The 15815-nt window shown below is 32.4% G+C and overlaps 2 protein-coding genes and 1 long non-coding RNA gene across 3 annotated transcripts; all 3 read right to left on the bottom strand.

Annotated features, from left to right (window-relative positions):
* Positions 1-1715: 1715 nt before the first annotated feature.
* LOC103492427 (uncharacterized) lies at positions 1716-7865 on the bottom strand. The gene is made up of 11 exons (XM_008452798.3): positions 7523-7865; positions 7372-7402; positions 7222-7235; positions 7078-7128; positions 6172-6241; positions 4520-4589; positions 4325-4392; positions 3904-4027; positions 2769-2808; positions 2259-2326; positions 1716-2042 (listed from the first exon to the last, which is right to left on the bottom strand). Exons 1-11 carry the CDS (start codon positions 7733-7735, stop codon positions 2030-2032), a joined length of 762 nt encoding a protein of 253 aa, XP_008451020.1. The 5' UTR covers positions 7736-7865; the 3' UTR covers positions 1716-2029.
* LOC127148192 (uncharacterized) lies at positions 6473-7071 on the bottom strand. Its single transcript, XR_007818990.1, has 2 exons — positions 6815-7071; positions 6473-6727 (listed from the first exon to the last, which is right to left on the bottom strand). It is a non-coding gene; the product is annotated as an uncharacterized LOC127148192 (long non-coding RNA).
* Positions 7866-8634: 769 nt separating the features above from the next.
* LOC103492428 (mitochondrial dicarboxylate/tricarboxylate transporter DTC-like) lies at positions 8635-13372 on the bottom strand. Its single transcript, XM_008452799.3, has 7 exons — positions 13085-13372; positions 12820-12942; positions 12469-12552; positions 11886-11947; positions 10736-11097; positions 9975-10189; positions 8635-9148 (listed from the first exon to the last, which is right to left on the bottom strand). The coding sequence occupies exons 2-7, from the start codon at positions 12937-12939 to the stop codon at positions 9092-9094; spliced, it is 900 nt and encodes a 299-aa protein (XP_008451021.1). The 5' UTR covers positions 12940-12942; positions 13085-13372; the 3' UTR covers positions 8635-9091.
* Positions 13373-15815: the final 2443 nt, after the last annotated feature.

Consider the following 15815-nt stretch of genomic DNA (forward strand, 5'->3'; position numbering starts at 1 on the left):
GATTTGAACCTCTCGATATTGAGCAAAAAAATATATGATTATGATTGAAAATGTCCATCATTTAGATCTCTATCTTGTACACTTTTTTTTTAAGTTGACCATTACACGCACATGAGGATTCAAACATCTACTTGTTTTTTTGTTGATTATACGATGTCTTAACCAGAGGTATAGAAATAAACTCTCATAAATGCTATTGAACCTAAGAGAACATTTATCGTAATGTTAGTTGATCATACCCCTATTAAATTATAATTTTGATTGTCCGCCATGGAAATGAAGCATAGTTTTGAGCAATTGTATTCCTTTATTGAAAAAACAAAATATGTAATTCTTCATTTGAATTACAATTGCTAATTTGTTTTATTTTAATATAATACTCATTTACCCACAAGTGTAATGGTTATAGTCTAGAAGGCCAATGATTTATTGACATTAAATACATTTTTATAAAAATGAAGGTAATGTTCATCCATATGTGATTGTAACAGTATTTTATCAATATATTAATAATAATGAACCACAATCGGAAACTTATTTGAATTGTGTTTAAATATGATCGTAAATCTGTCACATCAACCTTACCGTTACTTTTATCAATATCATGATTGCTAGACATAATTTGTCGTATTTACTGCTGTTGATGCTTTTAGATCAATAATGATAACGACAATAGTAACAATAAATACAAAAGATTAAGAATTCTAATACTGTAACAATAACAATATGTGCAACGACGCCAATAACAATAACGACTAAAGACTCTTGTGTAATTTCAAACACCATCTGACTAAACACCACAAATTCTCAATTAGAGTATGTTATTTGATTATATAATTTAAAGCATACCTCACATTTCATTATGATTACGGAATACGATTAAATAACAACGAACGTAATCAAATGAGACTCACTTTTCTATCGCTATTAATTTATTTAGCTTATAAGTATAAATTCGACCTAAATTTATAGATGGCAAACAAAAGTAAAAAAAGACAATGAAACCAAAAGGGATATAAAAGACTTTGGACACTCTCGATCTCACAAATCTCTCTTAATCTTCGTGGTTAACTACAATTCTTACCTTTGACATGGTTCTTTGATCTTTTATAATAAATATTATCTCATTTAGAGATGAGGGTTGATCTTCTAAATATAAGATCTCTTTTAACTCTTGAGGAATTACGATCACTGTTTGCTACGAAATATCGATTTCATGTGGTGCACATTGCAAACAACATTAATGTGTAACTAGTGAATCATTCTATTTTCTATGCCAATGTATAATACTCACAGTTTCCTATACGAACTTATCACTCAAGAAGTATACATAAGTTTGAATCATTCCACTCTATAAGTTGAACTCCAAACAATTATCTCCTACATTTGAGATGTCAAGATGATTTAAACCATGTACTAATATTTATATTAATTTAAATATCAAACGTCTTTTACGTGTATTAATTTATAAAATCAACTAAATCCTTAAAACTTTTGAGAAACCGTTAATTTGGAACAACCGACAAGTCTAGACACATTTGAGAATTAACACACTTGATCTTAAAAGAAAATCGAAAAAAATGTCTAAATTGATTGATTAGTAAAAATTCGGGAGTTTAATTTACTTTAAATTATAAATGGATAAAATTATTAGTATAATGTTGAACTGTTGTATCAAAATCATAGATCATATAAATCTCCACAAACACTTCAAATAATAAATAAAGAAATTTCTCAATTAAATAGAAAAGATGGGGGCAGTAAAACATGGTTCTGTCCCTCTTATACCATGCAACTATAAGGCATAATAAAGAAGCATCTAACAATGATTCAATATATCCCATAGAAATATTATTGTCAGTTGCAAGATGTTCCTACCATCTTGATACTAAAGAAAAATTGTACTTCCATTTCTAAAGAAGCACTGCTCATCGAAAAGCATCAAAACTAAAAATCGATGCTCATGATAGCGTAAAAACGGAATGGCCAAACAACCAATCTAACTCTCCTCATCAGTGGATTTACATGGCTATCCCTTTGCCCTACACAAAGGAGAAAGATGTCTATTAGAAAGATCGTTTAAATGAATTTTCACAACATTCAATGCTTCTCATTCATCAAAACTTGGTAACTACAAATCAATAGGAAAACAGTATTGGACGAGGATGGAAGTAGGAGCGAAAACGCATGTCCACAGATACTAAAACAGAATAACTTGATCACGAATGCCATGGGAAGTAATGGACAAGAGGGTGTACCTCTCAATATAAGAGTCATCCTCTGTATTAATCACTATCACGTCTCCTACAACGATGTGTGGTGGTACCTGAAAATACACGCAAATCATGGTCTTAGTAACTGAGACTGAGAAAATTTTGGACTGGACTTAGTATATAATGATACAGAGGATATGATAGCCAAGAATATATGAAAACATCTAAAATTATCTGAGGGGAACCGCCTCAATGGCCAAGCCACTGCCCCCTGACGATTGATTACAAGAATTATATATAATGCCTCTGTCTAAATTGTCGCAGATTCATTACGCATAAATGTATACATTGATGTGAACATCCATAAACACAAAAATACACATGTGCACACGTCATCAAGGCTAAAAAGACGTGGAGCATGAAAATAGATTGAAAATATGAGCACGTCTAAATATAAACTAGATAAACAGTAACTACACAAATGGATACAAAATGATTCGATCTAGTCCCCTAGGGAGGTTAAGCAGAACTGTATAAATTAAGCATATAACTTACTTTTATTGTCATGCCATTGTCCAGTAATGCCTTCTTTTCCCTGAATCAAAAAAAGTTATTATTAGGATATGAGGTTTACGATCGAGTTAAAACACCACAAGAATAATCTATAAAAACTTTTCACAAATTACGAGATAATCACAAGTTGGGAAAAAAGACAAATAGAAACGATCCATTTCTCTGAAACTTTAAAAAATTAAATTCCTCTTCATTAATACCCTTAAAAACTCTGTTTTCTGCTCTTCTAGCTTTTATCGACTTACTATCTTGCCTCTTCTAAACCTTCCAAATTAAATTAATCCAAATCCAAGCAAGAAATAAGCCATACTCGATACTACCATCAAATGTTCGAAAATACTAACACCAAAAATATTACGATTTCAATCGTCTTGCCAAGGGAAAGGAACACAATGTTTCAAGGTCTGTTTCAGAAAAAAAAATGTTTTGAGGTCAAAATTGAGGGAACTTTGAGAAGATGACACGTATTCATTAAGCCCATACCCTCGTTTCTGCATTTCAAAGTGGTTATGAATCTGTTTGCAAGAGAAATTATCAAACATGTAGTATTTGTTATGACCATCAAAACAGGAGAATAACTCCAAACTCTTTGAACACAACCTAACAACCTAATACCCATAATTAGAAGATAGCTTGGAAACATTTCAACAGCAGAGTAAATCCATATTGACAACCCCAAGTCAAGAGAATAGGATAATGAATAACTTCCCATACAAGGCCAATCAAGTAAATATTTCTTGATTTCCCACGATTGGTGTTGATAAATATTTAATAAAATGCCAAGCATGGCCGCAACATCTTATGATTGTCTGAGTTATGCACTTATGCTAGATTCACATGCACGTGATATTGAGTTTGTGCCCACAATTGTAAAGCAAGAGTTGAGTTTGTGGTTTTAAATTGAGAGATTTGCTAATGCCAATATTTTTCTCTAATCCCACTTCACACTCCGAAGTCCCTCCCTGTACCGGATTGATTTCCCTTACCCCCATGCCACTTGAATTCTTTTTTGAACAAAAAGTTCAGCGCATTTTAGACCAGTGAGAAAAAATGTAACTTAAAGTTGCATGTTCACAATGACATTTGTATTTACACATCAACCGGAGAAGGAACATACTTGGGAGTAGCTGCAATTCCTTTCATAGGTGGTTGTGCTTCCGTCACAACACATGTCACTCGTTTGGGAACCGATGCAGACAAGGGAGTGTCATTGAAAAGCTGTACCATTACTTTCATGTCATCTATTTTTCAGGTTTAACAAGTATTAGTTCCTAGAAAAAACAAAAGGATATTGATTATGAATGATGGTACATGACAAATAACAATGTCTTGACATTCCGTGGCATGTATAGACACAATTATCATTATCATTGTTATATTAAATGATAGAATATCGGGGTAACATTTTTAGACAAGCCAAGTCTCCTAGTTCAAAGAGAGACGAGACTTCAATCACAAATACTTAATCATGTTGATATAAGTCAAGTAAAAAACTGAATATAAATTTGTGATGCTCACGCACAATATTTTAATATCACCTTGTAAATACATGGCAGCTTTACCAAACAATTCCTCGGAGACTTCCAGTTGCTCAAAAGTATCAGGGCTGAAATACAATTAACAGAGCAAATTATCAGTAAATTTCGTGTTATAAGACTTTCCCGTTCTTCAAGTTCACTGTTCACGACATATAAATATTGAAGGGCTTGTAGCTGGAGAATCTTGGAACTCACTCCATTAACAGTACTTTGGCGTCCCTATCTTTACACATAAATATATATGCTTTCTCCTGCACAAAAACCCCTGCAACAATTCATTAGTCACAAGATATGATACCAACTTATAGTAGATAGAAGGATCAGCAATACCTAACACTATTCCTGATGGTTGTACATCAAAATTATAAAAGTACATCAGAGACATGGATGGAATAAAATTTTATAGTCGTAGAAGTATAATGAGATAACAAAACCTTAATAATACATGTTTTAAGGGTATGAAACAATCACTGCATACATGAACGATTTATGGCTTATCCAAGAAAATTATGGCTTTAATGCACAGCCTTGTGAAGCAATTTATCCACACGCGGAGTTCAATAATCCATAACCGTCCTACTGATCCATCGGACTGAGTTGGTTTATTATTATTTGATATTAAAAAAAATTAAAATATATAATGTCAAACGTGTTTTCTTTACAAGCATATCCTATACACCTATTTTCTTCTCTTTGAAACTTCTGCATTTAAAACAAAAACCATCAGAGGTTCAACCTATGAAATACAAATGACTCATGTACTCCCACATACTTCCCACATATTATTTGATACGTAATTTGGCATATCTGTTTTTTTTTTTTTTGTTTTTATAAATATTAGACACACTTGTCCCCTTCCAAATACGTGAAATGAATACTCTAAACCTTAAAACGGCTCATCTAATCTTTCCCAACCCAAAACTAAGCAACATATATACAAGTTCACTGCCCCAACCCAAAACTAAACTGGAAAAAACCAAACACTAGAACCATCAAATCTTCATCATCACGTTTGAGCTCCCACAAAGTCATAAGAATTAGCCTACTTGAATATCTTCAACAATTCAGTGAGAAGTCTTTGAGTACCAATATTCTTAATTTCACATTCTATGCTTTTTAATTAATGGATTACATTTTAGAATCTTTATTTTAAATTTAAAAATATCCTAGATTTGTAAAAAACCATGTATCATCAACGTATCTGCACCTTAGTTTTTTAAAAATTGACATATCGTTGTATCCTATTGTATCTATATCCATGTTTATCCTTCGTAAGTTCAACACAATAGTTACCAAAACGTGTCATAATACTTTGTGAGTTTGAACAATACTTACTTTTAGTAAATATGTCCTCAGCTCTGAAACCTGAACTTAGTAAAATAATGTGACACTATGCATTGTATTATGTCTAACGTCCATATCATGCAACAGTGCTTAAGTGATTGAAAATTAGATTAAAAAAGAAAAGAAAAGAAAAAAAAGTTGAAAGCTCTCGTATAAACCATAAAAACTCCCGGTCTATATTAGTCAACCATGAAAAGAATATGCTATGATCATTGCTGATGAGAATTGCTAACAAATCATGTCCCCCAACTTAAGGGGTGTCGATGGATATACAACATGCCGATTTCTTTCAAAAGTGTTGCATTATGGTTCTAGAAATCATCTTTAAAGTTTTAAACATTTAATACAAAAGTATATCAGTAATAACAAAACTAAGACATGGAAATAGAAGAAAACATCCTCAACCAGGTAGGTTATGCTATGTAGGATTTCATTTGCAACAAGATTTGCATGATATAAGGCTCAATTGGTGCATAGGATATATGGAAGGAACAATACGTAACTGTCAACAGATTCATCTGTGGCCAACCGTTGAGTTACTTTGTTTCCACTCTCAACATCACGAAGTTCAACCTGTCATAAAGTAGATGCTAATTTTACATTAGTAAGGGAAAGTAATTGCATTTCATCCGTAAGAAGAAAGGCAACTTTGATCCCATGACAGTTGGTGTAAATGCATTTATACACATTATGTACACAATCCAGATATTGTCTACATGTATGCAATGTCATACAGAGACTTAGATGTGTGCATTCACGAACACACGCACACATATGAGAGAGTGAGAGAGAGAGATGGCAAGATTTATAGAAAAGAAGTTCATAAAAAAAGAGTGAGACAAGATGAGTTATTCTCCCTATCCTAGGAACCATGGAAGTTGAACATTCCCATTGTTGTTAATTGGGTAGAATGAATTACAAAAAAAATCTGAAAACAACTTTTCATGTAATTGCTAGAAACCAAAAATCATGTCCCACAAAAAGTACGTATTCCCTCGAGTCTTAACCACTTCATGGGTAGTGTTGTCTCATATCACTCTTGGCCTTCTTCTAGAATGACTGCAAAGAATCTTCGACGCTCTTAGGGAACACCAGAAGATGGCAAAGATAAAATGCCACAGCATGTAGGAAATGATAAAAACTCACCTCTGGAAATATCCAAAGACATCATTGACACCTCAATTTAGGAATTTTTGGGACTATTTAGGACACTGTAAAGGGGCTTGACCTCAATAGGAATGTTTAAGGTAGAACCTCAAGCAATTATTCCCACCTTTTCTTGATGCAATTGAAGGAGCTTTTAATAATCCCCCTTACCCAAATAAAATGCACTGCTTGTCCCAAGAAAACATCAAAGGAAAATTCAATTAAAATCAAAATATCTAAAACTTCAAAGTTCAGAACTGAACCTTGATCGTGGCTTTTCCTCTTCCTTCGTGTGAATGATCAACTTTTGTAACCTAAGCCAAAACAAAGAAACAAGCATCATATAAGACAATAATACTATGCTATCTTGATCATATATCAATGAGAACTCATATAAAAAACCTTACCTGAAAAATACGTTCTGGATCAAATAATTCAGGCAAAAAATGAAAGTCGTCCAGTCAGTTGTGTATACAAATCGTGAGAGACAGATAAACAATTGCTTTGTTAGTTAACATGCAGTTCACAATCAAATATCAACACAGACGGAAAATAACCTTTCCGTTCAATTATATTCCCCACTTTCACCTGCAATCATAAATTAAAATCACTAAGCATAAACCCATTACGAAAAACTGGTAAAAAAAAAAAAAAAAAGAGAAACATCGAATGAATTGAAAAATCACCAAGTGGCAAAAACAAACTTACATCTGATCCATGGACTTTGAATCCACGGTGTTGAATGACGGACCATAGAGAGCCAAGCAAATGGCGACGGGCGTCGACGGCGGAACGAGTTTGTGGTGAAGTTAGGAAATCCGACAAAAAGGATGATGAAGAAGCGAAGGATGAAAAGTTAATGGATGAAGGGGAAGAGAGGGCCTTAGAGACCCCTTTGCGCAGGAGAAGAGTTCGCATCATGTTGCAAGTGCAAAATGGAGTAGCTAAGAGAAGAAACTAGAGCTCCATTAGTAGTGTTCGGATTTTACAGCGACAGCAACGATGGTCTTCATCTTTTTCCTTTTCTTTTCTTCTTCCAAGTTTTAAGGTAAATCTTGAGAAATAACAACTCTTTTGTTTTATATTCTAAAAGTAGTACAATTTTAGAAATTTTTGTAATTTTATTTTTGTCGATCATAATATATTAGTTTTAAAATTTTTCGTAATTTTACTTTTCTAAGTTAATATCCATCGAGATTTTTCTCAAATTTTAAAAAATAAAATTCGATCAAAAAAATTTTCTGTCTCCTCCGACTAATTGTGTCAGTGTGTTTTTATTTTGAATAAAATTGTAAAAATTAGAACAATGAAATTATTTTTGTATTTATGAAACTTTTCGATAATTGATAAAACTATAAAATTTTAAGGGTATTTTTTTTCTTATAATTTAACCTATTTGTTATTGTTGTTATTATTTGGGAGGATTTTTCCTTTTCTAATTGCTGTATTTGATTCATTTTGTTGCATTCAAAACAGTACTAAATAAAATGCATATAAACATTTTTCCCCCAAACTTGAATGTAATGATTTATGGACCTTGAACAAATCTCCAAGACTCGCAAGGCTTTTGAAAACTTCAATCACAAATATTTAGGCAATCAGAACATCATGGGTTTAGTGGATACTATACTTAGAACTTTCACAACATGATTTAGTAGATATGATATTTATTGCCTCAGTTATCTTTTTTAATAATAAAAAAAGAAAAAGAAAAATCACAAATATTTTGGTCATATATTTCCTGACAGTGCCACAGACCAAAAAATTTACATCCAAAACATTGCATCAGCCTGAGAAAACAATGATCCAAACAGCAGAGATAAAGGAATTTATCTTATATTAAGAGAAAATATCAAATTCAATGCATAAAAAACTTGATGGTTTATGAGAAGTGGTGGAAAAACCTCAGCTCATAAAAGTATGACAACCAAGTTAAACAAAATTGATGTCAGCATCATCTCTTTTGTTGCCCCCAAGCCTTTATTTTTTATCAAATCAATGTTTCCCCCACTGATTCCTGAACTAAAATCAATCCAAAATTTTCAATGGGACTTTTATGCTAACACTCCTATAATCCATCGCAACCCGAACTCAACAAACACAGTTTAGTCCCTCAACTCTACTACGACGATCTTGTGGTAACAAAAGAATAACAATAGTAATAGCAATAAGTCTTTGACTTTTACGGGCGCGATTTCTGTCAAGAAGAAGAACCATAACAATAGCCTCCTCTGAAGAAGGTTAAAAAATTGTTCCATAAGATTGTCACTCGAAACCTCAAAGTCCAATGGACTTCTCGAACTTTTGAACTTGATTGAGGAAAATCCATGTCATCTGCATATTGCCATAGAAGTAGATTATGAATAAATCAATAATCATTAACAGCTTATAATTGCAAGTATAGATGGGAAAATTCATCAAACAATCCTGCCCCCCCCCCCCCAAAATCTTGTGAGCCACAGCCACTCGTCCCTAATCTTTGGAGTGTTTTGGGTTTAGTTTCTATTTGGTCCCCTAAGTTTCAAAATGTTACATTTTTAGTTCTTAAATTTTGAGTTTGGTTTCAAAATGTTGCAATGAGATTTGAGTTTTGTTTCAGTCCAGTCCATCAAATTCAAAGATCTACACTTGAAATCTCAAACTTTCACTAAATATTCACTTTTCATATTTAGTGTCAATATTTATTAATTATTTTAAAAGAATTATAATCAATTAAGTTTCATTGTTTTCATCAATATTAAAATTAAATCTAAATTTTCATTTCATGATTATTTTAAGCTAATTAATAGACATGAACGCTACTAATTGAAGTGAGTGTTCAATGAAAAATCTAGGTTTAATCTTGAAATCTAGGGACCAAATTGAAAGAACTAAAACTCAAAACTCAAATCAAGGGATTAAATTGAAAACTAGACTCAAAACTTAAAAGGACTAAATTTGCAACATATTAAAACCTAGGGACCAACGGAAACTAGACCAAAAAGGTATTTTTTTTAATGCTCATGACTTATCCCACTAATCCTAGACAAGATCCACTATTGGTTTTGTGCTGATATCCTACTCCACTAATCTTGGCGAGGCTTCACCAATATAAAGGCCAGATGAGACCATAACAAAAACAGAAAATAAGAGTGGCAGGAGTCTAGGAGAGAGATCGTACCATGACGTGTGGTGCAATCCTAATGCAGTACACAGGGAAGCCAGTGTAAAATTTGAATGGCCCGCCAGATTTCAAGGTCTTCATGGCACAATCCATAGAGCCAGAGTAAGGAAGCTTTCCTTCAGCATCAGGCTGCATTTTCTGGATCTGTGTCTTCACATAATCAAATGGCAAACTGCAAGCTGAAGCAAAGAATCCTGAAACAGCACTTGCACCTGAAAGGAGCAAGAAAGGGAGAGAAAATGTCGATTAACACATAATAAAATTTCAAGAAGAAGGCCGTTCTTGGCACAGTTTAGGCAGAACCTAAAAGTTTGCAAGATTTTCATTGGCAATTTGATGTTAATTCAGGCAGAGGGACAAATTTCCAATTTCGAAATACAGAATAAAGATGGAATTTGCATGGAGCGTGAATAACAAGAATAAGATGCAAGAGTATTAGGAATATTAGTATGGTATTAGCAGGAGGCATAAGGGTAATTAGCTAGGGAGTTAGTGCATCTGATTATAAATAGATGGAAGGGGATTTAGAGAAAAAAGAAATGAGAGAAAATAGACAATTGTCGAGTAATTTAGGGCTTGGGTTAGCATATTCAAGAGGATAGGTTCCAACTTCCAAGTGACTTGTACTTGGTTCATCTTGTAGTTATTACCTTTATGTTTCAAGGTATTCCAGTTCTTAATTCTTGTTAGATGGTATCCTAACAGAAAATGGATAAATTGCAAAAAAAATCAATAAAGAAATGTGCAAAGAAGCTCACTTAGAACTGTTGTAGCTTCACTGAAACCAAGGTTATCCTTGAAAAACTCAACACTTTGATCATAGGAAGCAAGCATGCCCATATTCAATGCCATTGCTCTCACTACTGTTGGCCCAGCACCTTTCCAGAGAGCCAAAACACCCTCATCTCCAACAATACGATATAGTGCATGGAATGCATTTTTGTAGTTTCGGCGTTGTGCCACTGGAAGGGTAGCATCAGCTTGCATTCGGATAAGTGCCAAATCTGCTGGACTGCCAAAAGATGCTCCAATTGCACCAGCTGTTAACCCACACAAAGCTTTTTGATAAAGAGGAAGGGGCTTGCCATCATTAGCTTCAATTGCTTTGTTTGTCAAAATCCTGCAGAAGGGAACAAATAGGACATTCATAAATAATTAATTAGTGAACCAACATATCGATCAGAAGATGAAAGAAACTGAAACTGGAGGCTAACCACATTGGAAAATTCATCAAAAATTATTTAGAACAAAACCTATGCCTCCATTGAGTAAAACGCTGGAAAAAGGAGTTTGGATGCAAGGATATTCAAAATTAAAAGACTCGTCTTGGTCCAACATATATAATTGTGCAAGAGACTTGGCACTTTCATTTCATTGAAGGAAACAATACCATGTAAATATCAGCCAGTGCGTATTCTTCCATCAAATATGTTTGCATCATTCCATTTCGTTTATTCTTGGAGAAAAGATCTATTAACAAAATGTTCTCCTAGCTACTGAATAGGAATGCATCCCTAGCGACAATCAAGTTCCATTTAATTACCAAGGAATGGAAAGTGATAGTTGCAAGTAAACAATGATAACAGAACTTCATTTTCCAAATAATACTTGGAATCCTCGGAATAGTAGTATATCTGATCTAAATCTTGACATGTCAATTTGGACAAATTTCTCTTGACAACTTTTTTTTTTTTAAAGAATGACTTTTTACTTTTAGTAAAGATAACAAGGTTATCATAAATTTCCTTTCCAATCCAGACCTAAAATTATTAATAAAAAAAAAAAAAAAACGTGTGATAAAACAATACATCATGCTTACAGCAAGACACCTGGCCAAATAATCAGCACTCAGTTCAATTCATTACCAAAAAAAACTTTTGTGAAGATAAAATTCAGCATAACACTCACTTGAATGATCCAAGTCGTGCAGTGGTATAGGTAGCTTGTCTAAGAAGCCCAGCAGATAGACCCTGTTTGACATTATTATGCGCACTTCAGAAATTTTAAACAATTAAATAGATAGATAAACAGATAGAAGAAGAAGAAGAAGAAGAAGAAGAAGAAGAAGAAGAAGAACTACAAGTATACAAGCAGAAATCATTGGACTTTTATTTTTCCTCTTAATTTAGTAAGTTCCCTTGTAAAAGCCAGTCAATCATGCAAAACATACATACAACCAAACACGGCAACAAATCAGTTTCAACATTTAGCTGCAAAAAGATCACATGATCGGAATGTAGGATGAGGGAAAGAAATAAACTGGTAATTCAAACCAATATCGATCCACCATTCCCAATTGATACAATTATAAATCTAGCAGATAAGCCAATTTACAATTATAAATCTCTAAGGTGCTCAAAAAAACAAGATCTCATAACCAACACAACAAAAGTTAACTCCAAGCCAGCATTTTACAATGTACCACACAAGAAGATCGACAGTACAATTCATATTGATATTATCAGACTTCAACTGAATCTTTAAAACTCACCTTGTAGAAAGCACCAACTCCCTCCGACTTAAGCATGTTCTTGGTTACTTGGCCTGCTGAGCCCTGACCCAACTGAATTCTCACCTGAATCAAATCAAGAAGACGTTATTAAACCAGCAAACATACCGATCAACGCATAAGGACCGTACAAAAACAGCCAAAATACAGAGATAAATAAAAAAAGACCCCCAAAACCCCTAGATCTGAACTCCATGAACAAACTCAATCCCCAACTTATTAGAAAATAAAAATCTCAGCATAAATCATGAATAACAACCAATACTTAACAAAACCCTGTTCGATCATGATCCTCATACAAACGTAACAGGTAAATCTAAAGATTTATTGTACCTTGACCATATCGATGGGCTGAATGACGCAAGTCGCAAGCATACCAGAGACCCCTCCATTGATAAAAGGTTTGACGGTGGGCCAAACACCAGCAGATTTAGCCTTCTTCTCGTCGCCCATTTGCTGAGATGAAAAGTTAAGAGTAAGAACTCAAATGGGGGAGAGAAGAAGAAATCAAAAAAGCTTTCTGGGTTATAGCGAAGGAGAACGAAGAACAAGAACAACAAAAAGTGGAGAAATGAGGTTTTTATAGAGAATGTATTACCAAAAACCCTCTTTCTTTGTTTTCTCTCTCTCTCTCTCTCTCTCCCTCCCTCTCACTCACAGCGGCAATTAGCAACTGGCCAAGTATTAATTTAATTTAAAGCTGTTGATGTTGATGTAGATGTTAATGGCGGACCTCAGATTCCTCGTCAATCAATGAAAATGGCTAATTCCCATTTGCAAAGTTCCAATTTTTGCTGCTCTCTTCCCCCAAATTTGGCTCCTTTTACATGTGTGAGGTTAAAAATAACCCTAATGTATCATCACAAATTGGGCATGCTTGAAAATTCTATCTTTTTTATAGGTTTAGAGGTGATTTCGGTCTAATAATTCAATCTTCAAACTACATTTGGTAACGATTTAGTTTATGTATCTCTAATTTGTAATTTAGCTCTCGAGCTTTAAAAGGTAATAATAATAATAATCTCGTTCCTAATAATAAAATTTGTAACAATTTGTTGAAAATTGTAGCAATTTGAGTCTATGATAAAAAATTTCATTAAGATTAAACCATACCTATATCGATAAGGATTTAATCGTTACAAATAGTAAAAACGTATGCATTAGATTATTGCTTTTATAATAGTTTAGGAGAAATAATCTTAAACTATTTTTCACTTTTCACAACTAGATGTTTTTGAAAAATGTGTTTTATATATATATATATTATATTTCTTGACCGAGATCGAATAAAATAAACGAAACAACTTAAATTAAAATGAGATGAAACTCCAACAACTTGGATTAAAATAATGTCTTAAATTTGTTTTTTATTCCTCTATATGTGATTTTAAAATATTTTGTATTCTATGATGATTTTTTCAAGACGCTTTTTATTTTTTCTTTTAAATTCCAAAATAGTTAAAAGAATGAATTAACAAAAAAAAAATTAAAATTATTTATAAATTATAGCAAAATACTTGACCGTAGTTGTATTTCGTAAATATTTTTTTGTTATCCATGCCTTTATTTATTCGCTTTTTCATGGTTCTTTATTTTTTTATGTGTGTAGAAATGGAAATAAAAGAGGTCTTATCTAAATCGATGAAGGCATAAAAAATGTCTAAAGTTACTTTTATAATACTTTTATTATTCCACTCAAAGAATAGTTTACATTTTATAAATGACAAAATGTATTTATACTTTATAGAAAAATCAAGTCCGATAAATAGTATAGATCCTATAAATTAATTAATTTTCAATGATATTTTTAAACTAAATACAACAATTTGAAAACTATAGTTATTTTTTAAGAGTATTTTGATAAACATATTTAACTTCTTTCTTAGTTGTTATTAACGATTTTTCATCATTGGAAAAGGAAAATTAACAAAATGTTCGATAAATAAAAAAGCAAAAAGAGATCGAATGAAAAATACGTACCAATAAAGAAAGGTATAGTTGAAAGTTAGTTCGATAAAAAAAGAAAACTAAATAATTCATTACCAAGATAGTTGCATGGTCATTATAAATTCGGAGACCACGGTAAAGTATCGTTATTTATATAAAGAGTAGGACGAATGTTTGAAAAATGAACGAGTAGATGACGAAATTTTTGAGTTTGAAAAGTAGTTTGATATATTTTATTTGAGACTTAAATTTTGAGATAAGAAAAAAAAAAGGATTTATTTTGTTTAATCCATTGGTTGGTTATTTGGTTTGAAGAGAAACATAATAAAATTAGGTTATTGTTAAAAGATAATAAATTATTGAAAGGGTATTTGAGGAATTTGAGATTGGGGATTTCGGTTTTTGGTAATGGCGCGCTTCTCGAGGCCGAAACGGCGCTCCCTCCCATTTCGGAATCTCCTTCCTTGCAAAAAAAATTTAACCTAATTTGCATATATCACCTTTGTATATAATAATTTTTTGTTTTTTGTTTTTAGATTATGGAATTAAAATAGTAAAAACTAATAAAATAGTTTTAAAAAACTAACTCTTTAAATATATATATATATAAACCATATAATAAATGAATGAGAGGGAATTGACTTAGCTAAAAAAAATCAAATGATTATACAACGGGTCTAAATTGTTATAAAATTTCAATTACATTTACTAAATCACATCTCTTTATAGATTAAAGTGTTAATTCTAAAAAGAAAGAAAATGAGTTTTTAGGAAAAGGTTTTAATTGAATCGAGCTCTATGTATGAAGATTGGAATTAAAAAAGTTCATATAATTGCTTGTATTTTAAAACAAATTGTTGTTGTTATCTATTATTAAATAATTACAATGATTTTGGTGCTCAAACAAATAAATAAAAAAGAAGAAAAAGAAAAAGGAATGATAATTTTGTTGATGAAGGAAAGGCATATTTGGATGCGTTTTGAGGAAGTAAGCAACCAATTTTGGTTAGCGTAAGATCATCAATAACGTGGCCATTGGGGGGGTCAAGCCAAGCAAACAAATTTACAGGTCACATCCAAAAATCCAAAATATATGTATCAACCATGTATATTTTATAAGCAAAGTAATTGTAGAGTGAGTGACCAAATTTTTTCGTCCAGTTGTGATCTAAAATTTATGTTGACTGATGATTTTATAAGCTCTCGGACTTTGAACTTTGATCTAAAGAGGTTTGGAAGCCTAATTTACCACCAACTCCATAGTATATTTGTCGATACTCCTACCTCTACGTATCATTATTAGAGTACATTAAGAGTAGGCTAGTTTTTACATTGTCTCTCTTGCACTGTCAATAAAAGTTCAAAACGACAAGTAGAAGCAC

Source organism: Cucumis melo, chromosome 2, assembly GCF_025177605.1.
Source record: "Cucumis melo cultivar AY chromosome 2, USDA_Cmelo_AY_1.0, whole genome shotgun sequence".
NCBI lineage: Eukaryota > Viridiplantae > Streptophyta > Magnoliopsida > Cucurbitales > Cucurbitaceae > Cucumis > Cucumis melo.